We start from the raw sequence: 26,199 nt of genomic DNA on the forward strand, positions 1-26,199 counted from the left end.
TAGCACCACTGGGGGTATACAAGGTTAATGGATTACATTATTATTATTCATTGGAGTCCACGGTATCTTACTTTAGCTGCCAACTCAATGTACTGTTTCATAAGCACAGCGTCTCTTTGCTGCCAGAGGAGATTGCAACACATTGCTTTGTAATGCATGTGCTGTACATGTGATGTGCGCTGAGTGAGGAGATCAGCCTCCCTATCTGTAATCTGCTGGGCTGGTGACAGTATTGTGCACCAGACAGAGACTTCCACAAGGGGCGCTGTAAGGTCGCTGCTGACCTCAGGAATTGTTCTAATCAGAATTTATGAGGGGACTTTCTGGCTTTGCAACAATTAAAATTAATGTGCTGCGATGTAGAGCAGTCCAGAGTGTGACAACGCACATTTACTTTTTCCCCAAGACACATATATTGGAGTTGTAGTGAAGTGAGACCCCCCAGCCATGTAACTCTTTCTTTACCATTCTTAACGTTTCTGGCTTTTGCAATCAGTTGTCTCAGAAGACATCTCTGGAAGCCTCAGTCAGAACCGGCTGCGTAAGCCCAGACTGGATCCGACAGTTTCACGGTCCGTATATTTATGGAGGTCACTGTATGTATGAATTCCTCCTTTGCAGTGTCTTGCAATTGCTTCCTGCAGGGTGCAGATTCCTTTATTGCAAATACTGCTATGTAATGAAAAGTAGGGTTACGCACTGTGTCTGCAGTATGGGTTATTGTGGACATCATGTATGTCCGCCAGTTAGAACTCTTTCATGTAAAGGATAGGTCCCACTGTATTGTGAGTAGTGATCCTGGCTGTGCTACTGCCAGCTTCTCACCTCTTGCTATTAGGTGTATCCATGCGCTTGTCATCTTCCAGTTATACCATAGGATGGTGGATAATGAATGGGATTCTCGGTACTGACGTCATTCTGCGAGATGGACACCCTTTATCACTGCTCTATTTCTGTAGTAGTAAAGTAAGGCTGAGCAATGTGCTGCAAACTCTCCTGCGGTAAAGTCATTCCTAAACATAATCCCAATAACATGTTAGATTTTGTTTGTGTACTGCACCCATGTCACTTTACAGGGTCTTCAGAGTAAACAGTGCAGACACCTTTGGGGTGCAATGTTGGCAGCACTTTAATTGCACTGTGATCTGCATGGCTGTCTCCAAAAGAGAGAAAAGCGGAAGGAGTAATGGGGTCTGTGTATCAATGCAAAAAATCGTGCAATTCTGGGACAAAGAAAACAGCACCAGATTTAGCGAAGAGCAAATCCCACTGAAAGAGACAGCTGTGCATCACTTTTACCCTGATACATTGAGACAGGGGCTTTATTTCACCCAGTTTACAGTATAAAGGGGAACATGTTTTGCCCTAGATAGCAATTATGTGGAAATAAGTCAGTGTTTCAACAGCATTACAAATCTATGTAAAAGAGGCTAAAGCATCAGAAATGCATTTTTTTTACTTACTGTAACTAAAAAAGAATTCCCTGTTGAAATATTCACAGATTTATACACAATTCCAACCAGGCGAAACTGTTTTTCACAGGTTTGCGCAAATAACAGACAAAACTGTAACTATGGTATTTGGGACTAAGGCCGTGATTATAACTAAAAACGTGCGCGGCGTCGCGTGTAGCGGCACTGCGCGGCGCCAAAACAAGTAACATAAATCCAATGAAAGTGCTCATAGCAATGGCGATGGTCGTGGCGCGCCGTACTGCAAAGCGGACGGCTGGGGAAGAGACGTCCATTTTTGTTTTTCTTTGGCGACGGCCGTGTTACGTGAGCGGCTCAGCCAATGAGGGCGAATCGTTCACGGCCACGCCTCCAAGCCTCCTCTACCCTGTCTCCGTGGTATAATCAAGATGCGGCTCGGCGGCAGGACAGGGTGACGTCACAGAATAGCGCCACCGCCCTGCAGCTCTTGGTATAATCTCAACTTAAGGCTAAATTTGTGGAGCTACAGATCAAAACTGACTCTAACACCATTCTAGCTCCTGTCACTAGTTTTAAATATCTGGGCATATAGCTTGACTCACATTTAACATTTGGGTTGCATATTGATACCCCGAGATCCAAAACCTATGTTAAAATAAGTGTACTTTACAGGAACAAATCCTCCCTAAGCCCGCTGGTCAGAAAGCGTATTGCACAACAGATGCTGATACCAATTGTAGACTATGGCAGGGGTGCACAAGTTTTCTCCCATGCGCCCCACTGTCTGCTCTTCTCCCCTGCTCGCGCCCTCCCCCCCCAAACTCCCCCCCCCCCCCCCTCTGGGCTCCAGCGTTAAATGACGTAGCGGGGCCATGTGACGTCACGATGTCGACACCGGGTGCCCATGGCAAAGTGTCGCTGAAGACCAGGTAGGAGAAGTTAGAGAGGCCTCGTGTGTCCCCAGACCTTTAATTTAAATGCCTTGGGGGATGAATGTGGGGCCCCTACAACCGCCGCGTGCCCCCTGAAAAATCTCGTGCTCCCCAGTTTGCGCATCCCTGGACTATAGAGACATAGTATATGGTGCAGCACCCCAAACTCACCTTAGCAAACTAGACACCCTCTACAACTCAATATGTCGCTTTTTTCCTACAATGTAACTATAACACACATCACTGCGAAATGCTCAAAGAACTAGATTGGCTATCCCTGGAGTCCAGACGCAAAGTAAATTTTCCTGTCTTGCCTTCAAATACTTTCTGGGCAAGCTATCTGCCTATCCAAACAAGCTCCTCACCCCTACCACACACAGCACTTATCATCTGAGACCTGACTCCAAAAGACTGTTCACAATCCCCAGGTTCAACAAAGAATCCAGTCACTCCTCCTTCTCTTACCGTGCTCCTCACACCTGGAACATCTTGCCAGAGACTCTCAAAAGTTTAAGTAATTTCAAGACTTCAGCTGTCTTATATTGTAATCTGGTCTGTAACTGTTACATACGACCATAATCATATATTATCTCTAACTGTCCATGAAATGTCTGTAAATTGAATGTATAACCTCTGTTCATTTAATGTAACCTGTATTGTCATCATAACTCTGTGCCCAGGACATACTTGAAAACGAGAGGTAACTTTCAGTGTATTATTTCCTAGTAAAACATTTTTATACATAAATAAAATAAATACACCAGAGCTGGAATCAGACAGCCAAGCTTGTATATCCATACCTCGACCGATACAGCAAAACATAGAGAAATCCTTACCTGCCAACTGCTTTCTGAGCTGTTCAGAGCAGGGATTCAGCTTCTTTGTGTCACATTCCCTGCACTGCTGTATAAAACATGAAAACGTTTATTTATATATTTTTTACTAATAATATATATGTTTTTTTTATTTTATAGCTGGTGTCGTTCTCTCCTCCAAGGGTGGACAAATCTGTATACGAACTGGCTCTAAAAGGACTGTTAGCAGATGGAGGCGTCACATTCCTGGATAATTTGTATGTATATAATACAGGAGAGGAATGGCTCCATGTTTCCTATTTATACCTTTTATGCCCAGAGGTGACGGCAGCATGGAACTAAAATGAGCGATGAGAATAATGTAGGTGTTTAAGCAGTAATGTGATGTGTTGTCTGTCTTCCTTTCAGTAAAGGGGACCTGGTGGATCCAAACTTGAAGGCACAGGTTACAATGTATAAGCTTCCCTCTTGGCTGAAGAGCTTTCTGTCATTCATTGTCAAGCCGGTGGTAAGCATAGCCCATCAATCACCTGTCCGGTCTTAGAGATTAGAAACTTTTCCATGTAGAGTTCCAAGAGCTGACGCTCTAATTGTGAAGATATCATCACTGACAGAATATCCAAGCATTTAGGAGACAATCACTCAAATGTTTCCTGTTCAGTGAATAAAAGGCAGAATACACAGGGCTTTTGCAATGTAACTTTCAATTTCAGTCTAACTGCAGCGGTAAAATTACCTTGGTTTATATGTGTTATGTATGTGTACAATGATCTGTACATACCTGTCTCTCTCTTCAGTTTCCTAGACTAGCGAACATTCTGCGCAATATAACCGGAGTAAGGTAAGAATGTATTTAATACGCCTAGAAGAAGCACGGATAAATCAGGGAGTGACATGGCAATACGGACTTTCCAAAAAACAAGGCCGTTGCCTACTTATTTGGGGATTTACGAATCTCTTGCTGCAGTGGAAGCACTGTATGCTCGGAGATAATGGTGAAAAGCAGGTTGCAGACCTGCCTGAGACATGTGAATGTGCTCACAAGTTATATTTTCATACGGTACAGGGTTTTTGTCACTTTCTTTACCCGCCCTAACTTATTTAATGTGTGGTTGGAACCTATCCCAGCTTAATATTGCAAAGCCGGTATAACCAGCCTCACACTGATGAGACCCAAAAGGTTGCAACAGCTGTCTGTGAGTAGAGTTACTGGTTATGCACTTCTTTAACCCAGGCTGTGCTGAAAAGCTGGGTAATGCGGCAGGCATAAGCTTATAGGGGTCCATGTCGAAATGGATTTGAAGCAAAATGTGTGCTCATTTGCATGTCATTTCCCAGAATCCCTTGCTGTAGTGGAAGCACTGTATGCTAGACGATAATGGTGAAAAGCAGGGTTGCAGACCTGTCTAAGGCATGTGAATGTGCTCACCAGGGATATTTTCATTTGCTGTATGCTATACGGTGGGTTTTTATCACTTTGTTTTACCCACCATAACTTATTTAAGGTGTGGATTTAAATAGAGTGCCTGAATGGTCTCCTTTTTGCTCAAATCAGCTGGCGGCCTACTGCTGTCGGCCTTAAACGTCTGCATTTATTTTCGTGACATTGAATGTAGGAATAAATGGATTCTGTTCCTGGCCTCAGGGACACACATTTCTCTTACTCCCCAAACATCAATAACATACAAGCCCAAAAAAAAGATTAAAAAAAGAAAACGAATAATAATAGCTTTGTTTATACAGCGCTTTTTTTTACAACAGGTTTCAAAGTGCTTCCGAATCATAGCGATTAAAGAAACTAAGCACAAGATAAAAATATAGGATTGACAGAATACAGAATGGAAAAATAAGGACCGATTTTGATGAAATAGAAGGCGAGGGTTTTTTTTTTTCAATAAAGTTAAGTTGGAAGTACATACTCGCCTTATAATCGGGCTCCGCCCACTTTTCGAGCCAATCAGCAGTCAGGTGTATGAGGTAAGAGGGTAAAACAGAGGAAGCTCCACCTTGGGGGCCTGAAGCAGCCATGTTGCTTGTGGCAGGAAGCTCAAACCGAGAGAGAGGGAGTGTAAACGTTTTATTTCCAGCTACTAGTGAAATTAGGGTGTCGCCTTATATTCAGGGTCGCCCTATAATCGGGCAAATACGGTATTTAATGCCGGACAGGTTGAGGTTTAATTGGGGAAGGGAGGACCACTGGAAAGAAAGAAATGAGAAGACATTGAGGAAAGATGTGGCAAACGACATTTTTAAACAAATGCTAATACCAGGAGCCTGCGGGCGAGGGGTGAGGAGCAATACGGTGTTAACAATGTAGCTAAGCCTGCCAGTGTAAGGGTGAGCGGATAAGCAAAATCTGACTGAATGTCAGGTACTAAACTGCAATCATACCAAGGAATACACCTAATAGGGTAAGTATGAAGACGGGCAGAATTGTGTGTGTGTATTTAGATGTATACTGTTTTATTTCAGATCTGTAAAAGAGCTTTGGAAACACCACCAGGAAATTGAGGTAAAACAACTTTCTCCTTTTGTGTTTCCATAAACAGGGTTTTGTTACAACCTCATGTCGTTGTTCTAGCCCAGGGGTGCCCAACTCCAGGCCTCGAAGGCCACCAACAAGTCCGGTTTTAAGGATATCCCTGCTTCAGCACAGGTGGCTCAGTCGAAGTCTGAACCACTGATTGAGCCACCTGTGCTGAAGCAGGGATATCCTTAAAACCTAAACTGTTGGTGGCCCTGAGGACTGGAGTTGGCTACCCCTGTTCTAGCCGTTTATATTAATGCCACACAGTGACACTGCATCCGGTACATGGTATCCCGCCCGTTTCAGCGTATAACTCCCACAGACTGGGTGCATGTGCCCCAGAGTGTGATAGGAATGCAGGCTTTTCCCATTGTGGTTCTGTCTAACATTTCCAGTCGAGCAGTGCAGGACATCCAGCAGTTTCAACCCCTTCTTTGGCCTTTGCTTTGCGGGGGTTTCAGGCTCCTAGTGCAGTGAAGGTCTGAAAAAATCCCAATTTAATTGTATTTTGTTTGTCAGCTTTGGCATTGGAGCGTTAGATGTCCCGTAGCTGTGCCGACTCCCCTGTGGTAATGCCACAGCGGCATATATTTCAGCTGCCTCGCCCTGAAGTCAATCAGCCACGTAACACCTTCTCTAAAATATGCAACATAGGTCAAAAGTTTTTATAAATTTAGACTATAAACATCAAATACTAGAAGATTACAAAACCAGGTGAGGTTTTTAGAGACCAACCTGGGTGAAAAATGATGCAGTCATCCTAACTCATTATTGTGTGTGTATATACTGTATATATATATATATATTCTCAAAGGAATAGGCACACCAAAAATATGCAAAAATGTATTTTATTGGCCCAACGTTTCGGCTAACCCCTTTAGCTTTTACAAGACCAGTCTTGATAAAGGCTCCAGGGGTTAGCCAAATCGTTGGGCCAATAAAATACATTTTTGGTGTGCCTATCCTTTTGTTATTTTTGTACAGTACTTTTTATAGGTACTTGGATAGTAGCACCCTCTCCAGTAGTCTGATCTATACCAAGTGTGTGCCCCAATCCCTTCACGTGTGTGTGTGTGTGTGTGTGTGTGTGTGTGTGTGTGTGTGTGTGTGTGTGTGTGTGTGTGTGTGTGTGTGTGTGTGTGTGTGTGTGTGTGTGTGTGTGTGTCTATATCTGACGTTGTGGAACTTCACCAAGTGAACAGATTTCTGGTGTGGGGGTAGATAAATATTTTGTCTTGTTACTGTATCTCTTTAGGAATATCGCCAAGAATTCATAGCACAGTGGAAAAAACTAGAGCTGGATGCAGTCCTGTGCCCTATTCTGGGCCCGGCTTTTACCATCGGATATCCTGGAAAACTATCAAGTATGTGGTATTACTGTCCGTTCTATAAACCCATCAGGTTTACATATAATCCTTCGTTCAGCTGCTGTGTACAGTATGTATACTGTCCAACCAGAGTGGAGACAGCAGTAAAACAGTAAATCCAGAGGGTTCATGCTGACCAGCATGAGCAGAGTTTTCCAGCCCTGCAGAGAAGAACAATTTGCTGCTTTTGTTAACGCCGATAGAATTTTAATAATAGAATACTGGCCCCCACACCCCCCAGTATGAGGAAGACGACAGGATCTTCTGGTACTGTCGTTTAGCAATATCCAAAGTAAGAAGAGGGAGAGTCGGACACCTGAGTGAGAAGGTCCCTTGCTAGGACATTTATTGTATATTTAAAAAAACACATGGTCAGCACAGTGCGAAACTGTCCAAAATGCAGTCGTGATATTTTTAGTGTCCCCCCCTACCCCCAATTGCCGGACCATGAATGAAGCATTGTGTATGGGCCCAATTTATAGTCTCCACATTAAAGCAGCACTACAGGTTATATTGCTTTATTATTATTATTTTTTTTTTTTTATGTTGTAGGAACCCCAATCATTTCAGCTCCGGGTACCCCTTGCTTCCAGAGATACTTGCCTCCGTAGGGGGTGCCAGTATGTCCGTGCAGTTTAAAGGCCCCGGTCACGTGGGCCAATAGGAAGCCACAAGAGATGACGTTACGGCTTCCTATGGGCCACGCGTGACATTTAAACGCCGCCATTTCGTTCGGCACACTTTCCCTGGCTTACCTTCGGAGGTAAGTATCTCTGGAAGCAGAGGGTTCCCGGAGCTGAAATTAACGGGGTTCAACTCTGGAGACCCCCTGCTTCAATCCTATAACAACAGCAACAATAAGAAAGCAATGAAACCTGTATTGCTGCTTTAAGCAAATATAGTGATTTTAAGAAAATTAGTAAATTGGTGTTTAGCGAATCACTTGCGATCTCTAACTCACGTGTTATTTTTGGCGACTAAAAAAGGGCAAATTTGGCATGGTTCACTATGTTTCAGGGGAGAGAACCAAACGACAAACGGAGTCCCTGTGACTTTCACATCACAAATAATCTGCATATGTAAAGGTAAAACAGCACAGCAAGTACACATAACAACTAAGGCCTCGGACATGGTGCAGGGAGCGGCGCTGACCCGTGCTGAGGCGCGCGCATTCTTACCAGTGAGCCCTTGCAGCCGCAATGAGAGCGGCTTTAGCAGGGGCTCGCGCACGCTTGCGGAAGTGTGTGTCTTAACAAATCTTTAGTTTCGGCGCTCACGGGAGCGCAGGACCGGTCACGTGAGCGGTTCGCCCAATGAGGGCGAACCAGCTCCGTGACGTCACTGGCCCGCCCCCCAGACACGCCCACGGATGGCGTGCGCTCTAAGGCCAGGGAAAGCACCGCTTTTCCTCAGCCTCAGCGCACCTCCGCACGGCTTCAGTGTCTATGGACCAAGCCTAAGGCTGCGTCCATGGTATGGATGACTGTGCGGATGCTGAGTGATCAGACTGCCTAAAGGCAGTGATCGCGTCTATAGAGCGTGCGGGCGGGAGGGGGCGCCCGATGCGCGTGAAATCAGTTAAAACTGATTTCTTGGCACGACGGGCCGTTCACGTGAGCGGTTCGCCCAATGAGGGCGAACCAGCGCTGTGACGTGACTGGCACGCCCACGGACGGCGCACGTACCATGGCTAGGGAAAGCACCCACTTTCCCTCAGCCTCCGCGTGCCTCCACACGGGCGAAGTGTCTATGGATGCAGCCTTAAGGTCTCTCCCAGTAAAAACAAAAAGAAAAAACACCCTATATACAATATCATCATACAGTATACAGCATGCAGAACCGGAATAAGGGAGTTACTACACATTAAGGATGAAACAATGTAATCTACTGCCACAGAGTATTCACATATTTGTAAGGCAACGAATGGCAGTGCAAGTATATATATAAACAAATAATAATAGTGAGGGTAGCCAAAGGTTAACATCTGGGATTTCTTGCTGCTATATGTTTTATCAGCCCCATCCCCTCCAGTGTTTATGACTAGATACAGGAATTTGATAGCCCAGCTAAATTCATTCAGAACCCCTTAAGTCTACATCTGCGTCGCCCCAGAGGCGGCAGCCAAAGGGTGTCAGCCGTTGGCTGTCATTCGCTGCTCGGCTACAGGGTTGGATAAAGTCTTCTAACACACCCCATCACAGACCTATCTTACCTCTTCTAACACAACACATTGCAGGCCTATCTTACCTCTTCTAACACAGCACATTGTGCAGGCCTATCCTACCTCTTCTAACACAACACATTGCAGGCCTAGCATACCTCTTCTAACACAACACATTGCAGGCCTAGCCTACCTCTTCTAACACAACACATTGCAGGCCTATCCTACCTCTCCTAAAACAACACATTGCAGGCCTATCCTACCTCTCCTAAAACAACACATTGCAGGCCTATCCTACCTCTCCTAACACAACACATTGCAGGCCTATCCTACCTCTCCTAACATAGCACATTGCAGGCCTATCCCAGCTCTTCTAGAAAAAATTTAACCTGGTCTCTTAACTGTTTCATACGCTCATAATCATATATTATCTCTAACTGCCCATGAAATGTCTGTAAATATAATGTGTAACCCTGCTCACTTAATGTAACCATGTATTGTCATCATAACTCTGTGACCAGGACATACTTGAAAACCAAAGGTAACTCTCAATGTATTACTTCCTGGTAAAACATTTTTATAAATAAACGAAAGCAGGCAAACATCCCAAATAAGAGAAAAGTATAAAGGTCACAAAATCACTAGTTCCTGCAGTGTTGTCAAAGTTGCAATCCCCCCCCAGAAACCTATAGGAGTTTAACTCATACTGTATAATGTTTAAAAAAAATCCCTCTGGCCATGTCTCCTGCTCTTAATAAATTATAATGTTCAAAATCATGATTTGAATATCTAGATTCTGAGGTTACCATAATAACTTTTATGCTGCACTGTGATTTGGGGAGAGCCTGTGGCTAACGAAATGCTTTTATTTGTGAAAGCTTTCGTTCCTTAGAGAAAATGTACAATTGTCAGAAAGTTTTCAAAGTATATTAAGTCTAGTGTTGGCCTCCCTACGATGCCATTAATTTTTTGCTCACCCATAATTATTTTTTATTTGACAACAAATTTTACTTACAACAACAGGGCACAGCAATGGGCACAGGTTTTGCACCGGTGTATGCGAATTTATTCATGGGGTGGTGGGAGTCACTGTTTATTTTCACCAGCACGAATCCATTTCGACAATATATCACATTTTATAGAAGTTTCATTGATTACCTTAGTATGATTTGGGAAGGGGATTTAGACACCTTGCACAATTTTTTTCATTACATTAATTGTAACAATTATAATTTATCATTTACTCACAATGTTAATGTACATCACATTGACTATCTGGACCTTCGGTTTTTCATTGATATTGAAGACCAAATTCAAACAGAAACATTTAGAAAACCTAACTCGAGGAACATGCTGTTAAGAGCAGACAGCTGTCACCCTCCTGCTGTCGTAAAAGGTATCCCCAAAGGCCAATTCCTCAGACTGAGGAGGAACTGCTCCATGGAGGAGGGTTTCATCCGACAGTCTGAGGAGTTGTGCCATCGATTCCAACAAAGAGGTTACAACACGAGGAATTTAGCCAATACCCGTCAGGAAGTGGCATTGATGAATAGGGAAGATCTCCTTCAAACAAGGCAGGGTAGCCCACCAAGGGAAGCAGCTCCTTCTAATTGGAGAAAGACACAAGCAAATGAGGATGTTCCCCTCATGATTACACAGTATAACAAATGTAGCCACTTAGTCCAGAACATAATCCGTAAATATTGAAACATCTTGTTAATGGATGGGAGCCTGAAAGACTGTGTTAAAAAAGGCCCCCGTTTTGTATATCAAAAGGCCAAAACCATTGCTACTTATGTATCACCTAGCTATGTTGCTTCGTCACCCCCTTCCACTAGGAAATTTGTAACGAAAGGATCCTACAGATGTGGAGGTTGTAAAATATGTCACTTCATGATTCCATCCTGACATTTTAGGGGCTCTATTACTAATCAGGAATTCCCTATTAAATCCTTCATAAACTGTGACACACAATATGTGATCTATCTTTTAACATGTGGGTGTGGAATAAACTATGTAGGGAGGACAACTAGATCTCTAAAGAACAGGATACTTGAACATGTAAGATTGATTAAGAAGGGAGATTTATCCCACCCAGTCTCCAAACATTTTTCAAAATGTACCAAAGGCGGAAATAAAGGATTTAAAGTACAAGGAATTGAAAAGGTTTTTTTGAGAGAGAGAGGGGGGGATTTGCTCAATCTATTGGACTGCAGGGAGGCTTACTGGATTTTTATGCTTCAAACCAGAACTCCCTGCGGTTTAAATGTAGAGTGGAACTTGGGCCATTTCTGAAAACCTTAGAATATCAATCCTGCAAAAATATTGCCAAACGGTTTTCTGACTTCGGATTGTTTTTACTATGTTGCAGAACATGTGTGGTTAAGAGAATTGACAGTAACACCTTAGTTTGTATATCAGACACGTTTGAAACTAATAGGTTTATAAATACTGTATCTATAACCCTGAATAAGTTGCAAGTTGCTAAAAATCATTGATATAAGCAAGATCATTATGAATAGTAGGGCTCAGATTTGTTGATTCATCTATTCCTTCTCCCCTTGGAGGAAAACTCTTAGACTTACATAAAGAAGGTCCAAAGATTGTATAAACTTGTTTTTAATATTGTAATAGGTGTTTTTAAGTCAGATAATGTATGTTCATCTTGTAATTTATGATGTCCTATGTTGGTGTTGATCCAACAATAAGGTTTTGCTTTTATTATGATGTGAAATGTCTTTGTTTTGGTGGGAGCTGGAGCGATGAGGTGCTATGGTACCTTTGAGAGTATTGCAACCTTGCTCTTTATTTAGGTAATATCCTTCTTATTCTCGATTATTGTAGGTGCATTGCGTATCATTGCGCTCTGTTGTTGATGTTTTCTGGGGATTTTCATGCGATGGTGCACAGATTTGTCCAATTAGTTTAATGTTAGCACAGGTATATAAGGTAACTGATCGCTCCATATTCCATACTCCTTGATAAAGGGCCTACCGGTCCGAAACGCGTAGGAGGTGTGTTTTTTGTCCCCAAGGGGGTGAAGATGTTATCAGCTATGCACTGAATTAAAGGTATTTTTTTTACTCCACCTGGCTCCCTGGCTGTGCGCCATTTGTTCTTTTCTTGCTGCTTCTGGATTTCCCTGCATGGCTGGCACGCCAGTGACTACTCCTGGAGATGACGTGAGTGGGTTAAGAGACATTAAGACTGCAATAGTTGAGTACTGTTATGTGTATATTACAAGTGACTCACAGGTCTATTGATTATACCCACTCCCATTGGTGTCTTCATGGAACGTGTTATACTGTTAGAACAGCCTTATTTGGATGAAGTTGTCTGGGGTTGAGCACCCTATTTTTCCTTACCTCTACGTACCAGACAGATACAGTATAGTAGTTTTTGAAGTCCTTGGTAAAGTGGTAATGGTTAAACTGCAGAAATAAGTAATAGATACAAAAGTTCCTTTAAACTACATGTGATGTGTCACAAGTTGTAAAATCTTTTTATACAATTTTGCCTGTGAGGGGAAGATGAAAGAACTCTCTCTTTAGAACACTGATACAATGTTCGCTGTGAAGATAGTGTCAGGTATCTGCAGTGAAGATACACTCCGGTGTCCGCAGTGAAGATACACTCCGGTGTCCGCAGTGAAGACGCAAATGTGCCAGTTTTAGTTTTTGAAAAATATATGTAAACATTTTTTGTGTGATATCAGCCTTTACAATTTCGCCCCCCTATACTTCCACTATGTTTATAGGAGAATAGGGAGTTCTCTTTAAATAATATGAGTGGATAATTTTCCAGAATGTTTCTATGCTTTAAGACAATGGCGCCTATTCAGTAAGTGACTTATCGACAGCTTTGAGCACTTTTCTAGCGAGTTTGCATGTGTAGATATTCAAAGAGCTCCGATTACATGCCAAACTCGCTACAAAACTGCTTCTTCCTGATCGGTAGCACTCTCCCTCAAAGAAACCGAGCGGAAGCTCCAGTTATGCTCAAACGCACATTTTTTGGAAAAATCAAACTGTTCAGGTAGCTCCGATATGTACATCACAGCTGCAACTCACAGATTCTGATCAGGTGGCGAGATGGGATCCGTGATGAACATATGAAGCAGAAAATGTGTTCTTACTACATCGGATTGAAGCCGGGGGTCTCCGGAACTGACCCGCATTAATACTAGCTCCGGAGACCCTCCTCTTCAATCCTTCAATCCTCAATATGCAATATTCCTAGATTTTGCAAAGGCTTTTGATACTGTTGATCATGCTATCCTGCTTAACAAACTCCAGTGCTCTGGAATAGGGAAGCATGCTTTAAACTGGTTTAATTCCTACCTATCAGGTAGATCCCAACGTGTCTATCTCAGGCTCTAACTCCAACCCCTTGGATACCACTTGTGGTGTCCCGCAAGGCTCTGTTCTGGGGCCCCTACTCTTCTCAGTGTTCATCAATGATCTTCCTACAGCTTGTAAGGGAGCTTCAATACACATTTATGCAGATGACACAATCTTATATGCACACAGCCCTAGCCTCTCCGACCTTGAACACATACTTCAATGTGACTTTTTGAGACTTGAAAATTGGATTTCCCAAAACAAACGGTTTTTAAACACTGACAAGACTGTAACAATGGTATTTGGGACCAAGGCTAAATTTTTAAAGCTTCCAATGACTGAGCTCCAGATCAGAACCAACACTAATACCACCCTAACTCCTGTAACTAGTTTTAAATACTTGGGCATATGGTTTGACTCCCATTTAACATTTGGGATGCACATTGATACCCTAACATCCAAAACCTATGCCAAACTAGGTGTACTTTACAGGAACAAATCTTCCCTAAGTCTGCTGGTCAGAAAGCGTATCGCACAGCAGATGCTAATGCCAATTATCGACTATGGGGACACAGTATACGGCTTGGCACCCAAAACCCACCTTAGCAAACTTGATACCCTCTACAATTCAATATGTCGTTTTGTTCTCCAATTCAACTACAACACACACCACTGCGAAATACTCAATGAACTAGATTGGTCATCACTTTAGTCTAGGTGCAAAGTTCATCTTTCATTTCTTGCCTTCAAATACTTTCTGGGCAAGCTACCCGTCTATCTGAACAAGCTCCTCACCCCTACCACATGCAGCACTTATCATCTGAGATCTGACTCCAAAAGACTGTTCAGGGTCCCAAGGTTCTGCAAAGTATCCGTCCGCTCCTCCTTCTCTTACCGTGCACCCCAAAACTGGAACAATCTACCGGAGACTCTCACAGCCGCCACCAGTCTAAGTTCTTTCAAAACTAAAGCTGTCTCACATTTTTATCTGGTCTGTAACTGTTACATAAGCCTATAATATATATGATCTCTAACTGTGCATACAATGTCTTGTATATAATGTATAACCTCTGTTCATTTATGTAACTATGTATTTGTAGCCATGTATTATTTGTCATCTTAACTCTTTGCCCATGACATACTTGAAAACGAGAGGTAACTCTCAATGTTGGTAAAACATTTTAAAAATAAATAATAAATATGTAATAAAAATACATTTACAGCCAGCTTCATTACTTTAGTGCCTAACCACTAAAATAATGAAGGGGTTAAATACCAGTGCCCGGTTTGTTGGTGGTAGAGGGGGTGGGTGAAGCTTGGAGTTGCCCCAGGTTGGGTCGTTAGGCCTACCAGGAGGTTTGTGGGAGGAGTTAACCCATTAATTACATCTGGCCGGGCTAACTTCCAGCACTGGCTGGCCATGCTCCAAATAGCCGCCATGCCCGGGACAGTTGTCCCTGCTCTCCCCCATTTCAGCAGCCCTGGGTGTCAGCATTTCCGATGTAACCTTCCTCAGTACACCCAGTCTCCTACGTGTTCTGATAAGCTGCCTTAAGGGTAGACTTTTAATTGAGTTAATGTCAGTTTGGAGTTTTCTGTCATGTTTTGTCACAAGAACAATGAGGAAATGTATTTGATGGATATCATGTCCGTGTAAATGTTATATTTGGATGTATTGTGTATACGTCGCTGATCATAACTTATAGTAGTTTCTTCGTGCCCTTCCAAATAAAGAAAATATCATCAGCGTATCAGCCCCAGTTGGAAATAAGGGAATTATAATCATCATTATCAAGGAATGTTTCTTTTCTTTCTGGTACATATTATAGACATTCGTGTATGAGGGGGGCATTTTGGTCCCTATGGTTGTACCTTGAATCTTTACGTAAATGTTGTTATTAAAATGAAAATAGTTATCGGTAAGGACAATGTTTAGTAATGATATAAGAAACTCTGTGCTCCTTACTAATAGAAGTGGATTTCAGTGCCTCTGTAGTTCTGCATATGCCTCCATCATAGAAAGGGCGTGTACAGGCTTTGTACATCTATTGTATATACTAGAATTACAGTAGAAGGGGAAAGTCTTCTACTGCTGCACTGTTCTCAAGAAGTCTCATTGCAAGACATTGTTGAACAATTTACATGTATTTGCAGATTAGTCACACAACGTTTCTGGATTCACCCTTCCTCAGGGGTAATATTTACCTGAGTAAGGGTGATTCCCAAAACGTATGGGTGACTAATCTGCAAATACATTTGAATTGGTCAACAATGTCTTGTAATGAAGCTTCTTGAGACCAGTGCAGGAACCCAAGACTTTCCCCTTCCACTGTGATTCCGTGGCACAGGAGAGATCCCGGCCAACCCTTCAATGCCAGAAGCTCAAAGGAAAACATACAAATCCCTTTTTAAAAGAAACAAGGAGTGCGGTAAGATCGCAACTTTATCTTTACTGTATGTAGAATAACAGTCATTAATGTCACTAATCAGATAGTCATTAACTATCTGAGCAATTTTACATAGGAAGGCAGTAGTATATATTAAATGGGTGCTGAGGTACTGCGCCAGGGGTTGTAAGTAACAATCCAAATAAACTGACAACGGTTGTAAAACGCTGTCTGTGCCCGCCACAATTGGGCAGCCGAGAGAGTTCTATGTACAGTAATGGACCTTTTAATAGGTACAGGACGGGTGTAATGGGGTATTTCTAATAGAGAAAATCAGATTTTTGTAATCCGTGCTGACTGAAACACCTTCAGTACACAATTAGTAATGATGGATTGTATGGAGGATAATGGTCTTTCTTCAATTTAGCACAATATTCAGGATTATTCAACTGGATATGAGCTTCTTGTGATTTATTGTGATCAATTAAGCGTCTGGCACAAGCTGTATCCACTTTCTTAATAATACTGTAATATGTTTGTCTTTGAAGATCAGAAAGAGCCAGAGACTTCCTGTTAGAGAGATTGTGTCGAGGGGATGGGTTCCAATACAAGTTGTACATCAACATTCACAAGCTTCATAAATGTTTCTAAGGAGGCTTTAAAATGGGACTATAGTCCTTAAAGAAATATCAAAGGCGGCTACCAGATACATCACTAGCCAAACTTGTAACATCATTGTACATATTTACTGCAAACAATGTTTTCAGGTTGAAGGTACAAAATAATTAAAATCTACTTGCAGTGAAAAATATGGTCATGTATAAGGAGGCATGAAGCCCTTTGTGTATAACCTTAGCTTCAGCTTTTGTGAGCCATTTGGAAGATATATTGATGATCAAGTCTAGACTTGTGGTCCAATATCGTGGTTCTTTTGTCCTCTTGTTCTCCCACCTGGTTCTTCTCGGGTTAATGTCCTTTCGATGCACACGCGGTATTACGCTTCTGTTGCTTATGTCCAGCCATATAAAAAAAGATAAAAGGGATATCTTGAAAATCTGACCTGTTGGTGGCCCTTGAGGACTGGAGTTGCCCACCCCTGAATTGTAGGTACTATAAAGGCCAACGTCTTATTGTAACTAAGAAAATATCCTTCCTTGAGAGGTGATGTTGCATAATTTCCTGTCAAAATATAAGCCCTTCACTGCCACAGGGTATGCAGTGCATTGCAGAGCAATCCAACAGGATGCTCTTGCAGTAATAATGTAGTCCCAACAAACGGTTCCTTGCCAATTCTGCCATACTTACTGCATGACCTGTTCTGCAATCCTTCTGTATTGGAGGGAATGAGACTTGCTTTGCTCAGGCAGTGTTGGTGGGAGGGGTTAATGTGTTGGTTCTCTGTTCTCACTAGAAGTGGGAAGAGTATTGCTTTGTACAGCAGCATGTTAATATTGAGGGAGAGGGTCCAAAAAAATGCTTATGCTTAATCTCTCTGTCAATGCCACAATGCTAGATTAATTAGCTGTGCTACCAAACTGACAATGCATCTGTTTGTTATACCACGTGAAGTGTTATTTGCTATGTAATGTGATTGTAATTTGTAACAGCGTTGGTTTCAAACCTCTGCAAAAAACGCAGAACTCTTTAAAAATGTATTGCGCCTCTGTGGGACCCCTTCCAAATCTGCAATGATTGGGGAACAGCAGCCCACTTCTCTGATATGCATAACATACTATTGCTGCGCTTATATCTTTTTTTTAATAAACCAGCAGCTTTCTGTAAAAATGTATAAAACTCCAGAACAGCATTTAATAATCTTTTGAATTGACAGGTAAACTTTATTGGGTCATAAAGTGTAAAATATTCACCGTTACCCGAGCAATGGATACATTGATAGGTGGATTGTCTCGTCCAATCAGAATGCTGGGTTGTAATCCTCTTCCCTTTTTGGTTGGTGCCCTCCTCCAGCCGCTGTGTCCTACACAATCCTGTATAACGTGCTGGACTTTCCCGCTGGGGTGGTGCCTGTTTCTACAGTGACCAGAGAAGACGAGGAAGAGCTGAAACATTACGAGGGCCACTACAAGGATTTTTGGGACAAACTGCTGAAAAAGGTGAGCAGCAATGTGGTGCAAGGGTAAGTCAGTCTATAGGGTCCCTTTTGAAGGCAGCTACAACTAATGTTGGCAACACTCTGGGTTTGAACCTGAGACTACAGGTTTCGGTCACCATCACCGGACAACGGGTTTACCTGAGAAATCTCCGGGCGGCGGAGGCATCTCCTGTCAACATGGCTCTGCGGTGTCAGATGCCATGGCAATGGGGCGTTACGTGTTGTGATGGCAATGCTACGGCAACGGGACGTCACGTGACACCTCGGTGCCGTAAGGTATTCCGTTGTCACGGCAACTTTACGGCACCGCAACGTCACGTTGTCATGGCAACGCTGCGCCTTTTACCAGCGAGGAGCCGTGTTAACTGGACCTTGCAGGAGGAGATGCTGCTGCCGGAGAAGGTAAGATAAATAAATATATAAGTAAATATATAAATAAAATGAATACATTTTAAAAATGAAAGTCTCCGGGTTAGCCTGCAATAGAAGGTGGCAACCCTGGCTGCAACCCAATTAAGAAATACTGTAATTTGAATGTTTTCATGTAAGGGACTGACTAATGGTTTTCATGGCTGTCCTGTGATGTCATGTTCAGTATATCTCGGCTGTCACCTCCTCCTGTGATATCATGTACGACTCTTGCCTATGACAGGGACCATTTCATTACAGCGGGAAGGAGTGTTTAAAAAGCTGTGATTTTATTATAAAAGTTTATTTAAGACTGAATATTTTTAGCAGTGATGTATCATCAGTATTATTCATTATGAAGTATTTCTGAGCAGTATTGATGCAACTGAAAGTCACGTTCATTTAATAAATATCTACAATACCTGGAACGTCCTGTACCGTAATCGAAATCACCAAATAGGTAGCGTGGCATCCCCTATTCTACCTTTTTAATGTTAATAATTTCATTCAACGTAAAAAAAAAATAAAGAAAAAAAATTTGAAGAACAAGAAGAGGACTTACATTTTTAGGGTGTAAATATCTTTTGTTAAAAGACATTGCAGAACAGGGTGTTGCAGACCTCTCTTGCTGCAAGGTGGTGTATAAATCCTGCTAAATATTAACTGATTAAAACACTGGACACTTGTTCCTGCAGGCTGTGTCGGGGGGTGTGGGCCTTCCCGTGGCTGTACAATGTGTGGCCTTGCCATGGCAGGAGGAGCAGTGCCTACGCCTGATGAAAGAAGTGGAGACTCTAACGCAGGGCAAGGGCAGAGCGTGAACGCCAAACTCCGAGTATGCCGAGGACGCGGTGCGATTGCTGATCATCGCTAGGTGAAGCATCAACACCTTGACATGTGAAGCAGAAAACTTCTCCCAGAATCCTTTGTGAGACGTAGAGAGTTAGACACGTGTGTCTTTCTAATGGACCAGAAGAGAGAGTCTAAGCAGGTAGTATTACAGCCAGACAAGCTTTCAATGCATTGAGTATTTTAATTGTAATACAAACAGTGGCTGAAGTGACCTTAAAAAAACCAATGATGCTGTGCTTAAACCTATTAAATAAATGACTTATTTTATACCACCAAGTTTTTTTTTTTATATATAGAATTGTTAAAGGATTGCTCCAATTTGCTGTAATTTCTATTTTATGATCAAGACAAAAAACAAGTTATAAAAAAAAAACTAATAAAAGATTAAATTCAAAATAAAATGAGTGATTCTCATGTAACCCTCCTTGCTCTGGTCTAAAGGAGTTTACATAGCTTTGAACCATATACATGCCAATGCTCAGTCTCTCTAACCTGTTAAGGGCGGTGCAGGCTGGTCGTGGATATGCAGATAGAAGGATGGGCGCCAGGAACTTTTATCCGTTGATAAAGCTCGCCATACAATGACATACTTCATGTTAGACATATTAACTGGTGTTAAATCATAAAGTTATTCTGTGCCTCTTCCCCGGGTAACTCACGCCTACGCTGGGGAGGTACTTATGCTTGTTTCCCTTAGTATTAGTTAGATTCGCAATCTCCTGCATAGCGTCAATAGTGCCCTACCTCAAGTGGGCCCCTGTTGGGTATGCACTCTGCTTTATGGGATTAGTATCCACTTCTGTGTACTGCATACTTCGTCCATGCATATTGTATCAGGAGTGTGCTAAGGACCTTCCGGTGGGGCCGATACAATTATAGTCTGAAAACTACTCTGAAAACTCTTACTAAGCACATGCACACTCCTGTTCCCGAATGAGAGCAATCTTGGGCCATTTCTATAGGCGCTAACTAAATAGGGAAAGTTCCTTAACTGAAAACAATAAACAGGGACAGGATACACTTAAAATACATATCTATACACTTAAACATATTTACAGGACACACAGTGAGACCCTCTCCCAGAACTCTGAGGAGCCTGTTTCTAGAACATTGGGTGAAGCTATATATACACCCTTCTATCTCCCTATGGTGACTGCACTGGTAGCAAGACATTCTACATGGTGGGGAGGGACAATACCAGAGTGATCCCATCCATTAAGGCCATTAACACCTTACACTAATTAGTAGTCCCAAGAGGGGACTTGATGATACATATGGGACTTGATGATACTCCGTATCATCAAGTCAAATCTGCGTTCAACTACTGGATACAAAGTATTGTTCAAGCTTGCTTGTATTCGTATGTCATTAGTGGTTGCAGAAATATTCTGTTTCTATACCTATGGATATGGACCAGCTCTACAGAATATACATAGAACTGTGACAGTTCTTCCTACATCAACAACATTGTTTTCAAACTGGGTGACATATTTAACAGTCACACAGAACTTTAATGTCATTGTTTGAGATACCATAAAGTAAAGGAATTGATGAGCTCTGTGGTGGTCTCCCCGAGACTGTGTGCATCAGTCGGGGACGGCTGCGAGTCTGGCGGGGCTCAGTGCCTGGGGAGAGCGCGGGCCCTCTTACCTTCTCCGGCATCGCCTCCTGCTCCTCATCTCCTCCAGCGATGTCATTTGCCGCTGCATTGTAATGGTGACACATTGTTATGTGATGTCGCTGCGTCATTTAACGTCGCGTTGTCACAAGGAGAAGATGAGGAGCAGGAGGAGATGTTAGAGCTTACAGAGGCCCATTTGTGAGCGCGGTTTCTTCAGTTAACTCTTCAGGAGCCTTCAGAACATTTGCTGCTGAACCGGCCGGAGCCAGAATGATCAGTCATGCATCTCAATGCTTTAGCTCTGCAGTATCATAAATGGCATCACAAATCTAAGATGGCCGCTTCTGACACCCGAGTAGAAAATATGACTAGCAATCACTTTATGGTGAATTTATTGTGGTATCGCTCCTATACAATATGCCTATCAGTTACACACATTATTAATCATTTTGATGCTACATTTGAAAAAGAATGATCCTACCTTTAAAGGTTTAATCTCGGATTTAAAAAAAAATGACATGTCCCATCCAGTGTTCGTTAAGATACATTGGCTTTAGCACGGTTTAATAAATCTGGGCCTCTGTACAGGTGTTTCTCCGTGACCGCAGTGAGCAGCGGTCCTTTCCCACCCAATCATTTTCTGTACCCCCAAGGGATTGGAGTGCAGTGCTTTCTCTGCCAAGGTTATTGGTGTATTTAAACAGGTCACACCTGTAAGTATTGAGCTGACTAAAGAATAAAACGGGCTGCAGAATATTTTAGGGTGCTTTGAACTCCCCCTGTCTCAAAACATTTCCAGAGAATTTGCACTTTTCAGATAGGGTTCAATAGTTTACTGATGAACTTATAAATGGTGCTGAGTTAAAGTTTGATTCTGAGATGCCCTCTCCCTAGGGAGTCCAGTCCAGATTTTGTGCTCTGCTCCTGTCCCTCTCCTAGCATGGGCAGATCTGTGTGCAGGCGGCTGGACAGTTATATGCCATAGGACGCAGGGGACTGGAGCATTGCCTGCTGCAGCACCCGCACCATGATACTGAAGATACTCAGCCATTTCCTGCCCGAATTCGTGGCTGATCTCTTCTTCCTAACTCTCCTACTGGGCTTGGTCGGCACTGTCCTGGTGGTACGATGGATGAGCGATAGACGGACCAATATGAAGATCGAAAGAGCAAGGACTCTGAGAGACAATGGGTTGGGGCTGATGGAGAAGCTGACCATTCGTTATAAGGCACAGGTGGGTTTGCTCCGCCAGATATGGAGAAGGGTTGTGGGGTAAAATAACTCGAGTATGACCAAATAACACCATGAAACATTAGGAAACCAAAGATGGGGGAAAGTAGAGTAACATTTCTATAATTGGATTTGCTTAGAAATTGACAGCTCATAAGGGACTATTTGGCACTCTTAATCTACCCATGTTTTCTTAGTTGTGGAGTCTTTTTATCAGTCTCCCAGCTTCAAAGTTGGAGCAAAACTGGTGCAGAAATCAGCACCAGGTGTATCAAAGAAAATGAATCATATTAAAACCAATTAGATTTTATTCCTAAAATAAATGTGGCCCAATTATGTTTTGCTTGGGTTCTGCAGCTGGTAAACTTTGGTCAATAGACCCCATAAACTTCCCCAGGTCTAAAGTGTTTATTCCGTGTCTCCTAACTTGGCACTAGGACACAGCTCACCAATGTGCACTTAGCAGCATCGCTTGTGAAGCTCCAGACCTTTGCAGCAGGTTTCAGCACGATGCCTGTGGAAGGAGGGGGTTACCTCATTTAACCCCATCTAAATGAACATACTGCAGATGTTCCGGCAGTTTGATGTGAAATTGATTTCTGTGTATTTGGTAGTCCTAAAACTGTCTTTGCGAAGACTGTCCAGAGGTTCCACAGAAACACCAACAATTTACTTGCACAAGTTGTGCCACGACGAAAAATTTTGTTATGTCTGTCGGGACAGCTCAGGCATTGTAAGGCGTGACCTCTTGGCCCTCCGGGGGTTAACCAATGTCACCTAAGAGTTCCAAAGGGTTTACTGTCACCTGAATGCATTCTGTTTCCATCACTCATCCCATTACTCTGCAGCATTGTTGTCTCCCAGGCTTCACATAAGATGTGAGTAGTGAGAGGACTTGTTCCCTCTGTCGCAGGAACTTGGAGTAATTTAATGCCATGAGATGTAGAATGATTCTGCGGATGGTCTCATAAAGCGGCAACGCATCGATTTGGTTCGTAGAATAAACCCATTGGTTGGAATTTGTGCGCCCGTTGCTTTTTATTTATATTGTTAATTCTCTGTAAACTGCGAAGACAAAGACAGCCCCTGTACGGCAAAACGGTTGATTAAAAAAGAAAAATGTTGGTTGATGAAACCATTGATCACCCATTGCTGCTTTCTACAGTGATTCTAACTGTTGAAGGCTGCAACTCTCGGGAGAAATGTGCTTGTATTTTTCTAGGTATAAAGGATAGTATAAAAAGGCTGCTTTATTAGTGCGTTGGCGATGGGTTGAAGATGTTTATTATATGGCTAAACTGTGTTCATTTCAGCTCTGGGGACCCCCTGCTTCCAGAGATACTTACCTCTGTAGTGGGTGCCAGTATCTCTGTGGAGTTTAAATGTCCAAGTCCCGCGAACCAATAGGAAGCCGCAAGGGATGACATCATGGTTTTCTATTGGCCTCTGTGACGCAGGACGTCTAAGCCACCATTTTGTTAGGCACACAAGTTCACCGGCTGCAGAGACACCGGCATCCCCTACGGAGGTAAGTATCTCTGGAAGCAGGGGGTCCCCGGAGCTGAAATGAACACAATTCCTGTGCCTGCTTCAACCCTAGGACAAAAATTTTTTTGCTATGCATCATACTTTACATCAGCACCACATGGGTTAAGACTTTTCTAGAACTCAGGGGTTCCTCCACATCCCAAATCTATTTTTATGATGGCCGTGATCCGGTTTCTGAAACTTGGATTAAATCTCCTTCTGAAGCCAATTAAAGTAACTGACCCTCTTGGGTTTCACAGAATAGGACCTCTTGGCAGGAACAGTAATACAGGGAGATATCTCCATATACAGTACTTGATCTGCCACCATGGGTACAGCAGCCTTAGCATTAAATCCAAATGATCTTTTCACCGCGAACTAAAGCATAAAGTCTACTGGTCTCACCCGAGATTTACATACATTTATTGCATCCAATTTCTGTCAACAAGTGTGGAATTTCAGCCAATGTGTAAAAAGAATTATGAGCAAATTTTATGAAGAGCTGAGATCCAAATGGGAGTCCAGTCCAGTTTTTGAGCAGCACCATACGCGGTGGTAGGTTTCGCAGTACCCGGACACCTGTGCCATACACAGAGAGAGAAGCTTCCAGGTTGCTGTGTGTTCTAATGTTCTGGGAATACCTGGGCACTTCATGATGGTCTGGTCCCTGCTGGAGTTTGCTGTGAACCACCTTGTCCTCTCCAGCCTCGTCTGCCTGGTGGCATCGTATGCGGTACTAAGATGCATGGACCACATCCGCATGAAAATGAAGATAGAGCAAGGTCAGAGGCAGAGAGAACGCGCCCTACACCTCATGGACAAAACCGTCACGGACTTTAAGAAGCAGGTATGCTGTGTCCAGCAGGTGTCTGTGGCAAGGGATGGTTACATTGCATTGTGTCGCTGCCTCCTCTGGCAGCGAAGGGGTTAAACCTTGTGCAAGCTTCTTAAAAAATGGATGCAAGCCAGGACCGTCCTTTCCTAACGTCCTGTTTGAAGAGGCACATGTGTGTTCTATTGTTTTTGTTCTTTTTATTTGTTCTTGAAGTTGGTTCATTTTATTTAATTATTTTTTTCAATCCTTAAATTGCATGGCGGGTAATGAAAAATGTAAACTTGCACTTAATTTAGCATCAATTGCTCTGCGTTAGGGTAGCATCTCTGAATCTGCAAGAAGCATGCCCCACTTTGGTCATTACCATAAGAGTCTCACCGCTAGAATCATGCAAGGCACACAGTTTGGTCCATAATATGACAGCAATGACAACCATCAGTGAATTGTTAGTTAATTGATCAGTGAAGTGAATATTGGTATTTGCACCACTTGTTAATGCTTATTAGAGACCCCCTAATCATTCAGGAGCTTTTCCAATATCCCATCCTGTGACAGTAACGTGGCACCAGATCCTCAATCCTCCGTTAGGTGACTTAATGGGACGTTAACCTAAATTAACATGGCTTTATGCCTTAAGGCAGACGTCTCAAACTGTCCTCAAGGGCCTCCAACAGGCCAGCTTTTATGGATATCCCTGCTTCAGCATGGATTTAACATAATGTTATACCTAACGTTGGCATTACTCCAATCCAGACCCTGGGGGGGGGGGTTTGGGGGGGGGGAAATAACTTTTTAAAGAGAGATACCTGGAAAATATGCAAATGTAAATCATTTGAATATAATTAGTTTATTCAAATGAGGTTATTTCCCAGGTGTGTTCACAGGGATCTCCCCACGTGTTGTATAAAGGGGTATTTATGGAGGTATAGAAGTCAAGGACTACTCTACTAAAATAGGACTCTCCACCTCCCCCCACCCCAAAACGTATATTTAACACCTCATTATTGGAAGCTAACACAATGTTGCCCTATAAGGATAAGGCTACGCTATATACGACTGTTGTTTTTGCATATAATTAGCTTTGTGTCTATGCGTTAAAAAAGCAGCAATACTACATCCCGCCCCCCTTTTTTTTCTTGTTATTTCTATATGTAAGACGTGTGACAATGTACAATTCTATATTCTTACCTAAGCTGGCAATCATGTAGTGCTCCTGTTAAAAATCTGTCAAAATCCTAATTGTGTGCCTAGCTTAATGGCCGCCTTTCGGTTTCAATCAATCCTTCAATCAGCGTAACTCAGCAGCTACAATGTATCCTGATAGTACTAAGGTAAAGTTAAAGTTTGCAGCTCAAACTGCTGGGAACATTGGGAACAAATGATCACAACCAGGAAAGTGTTGCAAAGATCTCGCACTGCTTGGGAGGTGGGCTACAGCCTGCTGTAGAAATCAAAGGATGCTCAGTTTATTAAAAAATAACTAATTAAAAATGGTATTAACAGTTGAATGATAAACATAAAAAATCACTAGTATCTAATATTGCAGAACTGACTTTTTATTTTATTTTAAACCCCATAAGATTTCACATATTTTGCTGCTTTAAACTCAGGGAAAATAACATCCATAGCATCCAGGTGACGTTGTGAGCCC

The 26,199-nt window shown here is 42.6% G+C and overlaps 2 protein-coding genes and 1 long non-coding RNA gene across 5 annotated transcripts in view; 2 read left to right on the top strand and 1 right to left on the bottom strand.

The window, feature by feature from the left end:
• LOC142503668 (uncharacterized) overlaps positions 1-4,210 on the bottom strand; it is a 27,924-nt gene extending 23,714 nt beyond the window's left edge. The window contains exons 1-2 of the long non-coding RNA XR_012804067.1: positions 3,962-4,210; positions 3,202-3,268 (exon numbers count right to left, since the gene is read on the bottom strand). This is a non-coding gene — a long non-coding RNA (uncharacterized LOC142503668). The remainder of the gene's footprint in view (positions 1-3,201; positions 3,269-3,961) is intronic.
• The window catches only part of LOC142503665 (fatty-acid amide hydrolase 1-like), a 37,667-nt gene extending 18,003 nt beyond the window's left edge, over positions 1-19,664 (top strand). The window contains exons 9-15 of one of the 2 annotated variants that reach the window (XM_075616237.1): positions 3,340-3,437; positions 3,589-3,688; positions 3,978-4,021; positions 5,653-5,692; positions 6,963-7,071; positions 17,931-18,076; positions 19,179-19,664. In XM_075616237.1, coding sequence (XP_075472352.1) covers positions 3,340-3,437; positions 3,589-3,688; positions 3,978-4,021; positions 5,653-5,692; positions 6,963-7,071; positions 17,931-18,076; positions 19,179-19,304 — 663 coding nt within the window. In that variant the 3' untranslated portion in view covers positions 19,305-19,664. The remainder of the gene's footprint in view (positions 1-3,339; positions 3,438-3,588; positions 3,689-3,977; positions 4,022-5,652; positions 5,693-6,962; positions 7,072-17,930; positions 18,077-19,178) is intronic. The other variant, XM_075616238.1, reaches the window with a different exon arrangement.
• A 2,251-nt stretch (positions 19,665-21,915) lies between these two features.
• Positions 21,916-26,199, top strand: part of LOC142503669 (vitamin D3 hydroxylase-associated protein-like) — a 34,740-nt gene continuing 30,456 nt past the window's right edge. Inside the window, exon 1 of one of the 2 annotated variants that reach the window (XM_075616243.1) lies at positions 21,916-22,190. In XM_075616243.1, the coding sequence (XP_075472358.1) occupies positions 21,984-22,190 (207 nt within the window). In that variant the 5' untranslated portion in view covers positions 21,916-21,983. Of the gene's footprint in view, positions 22,191-23,978; positions 24,561-26,199 lie in introns of those variants that run through there. The other variant, XM_075616245.1, reaches the window with a different exon arrangement.

Source organism: Ascaphus truei, chromosome 10, assembly GCF_040206685.1.
Source record: "Ascaphus truei isolate aAscTru1 chromosome 10, aAscTru1.hap1, whole genome shotgun sequence".
Lineage (NCBI taxonomy): Eukaryota > Metazoa > Chordata > Amphibia > Anura > Ascaphidae > Ascaphus > Ascaphus truei.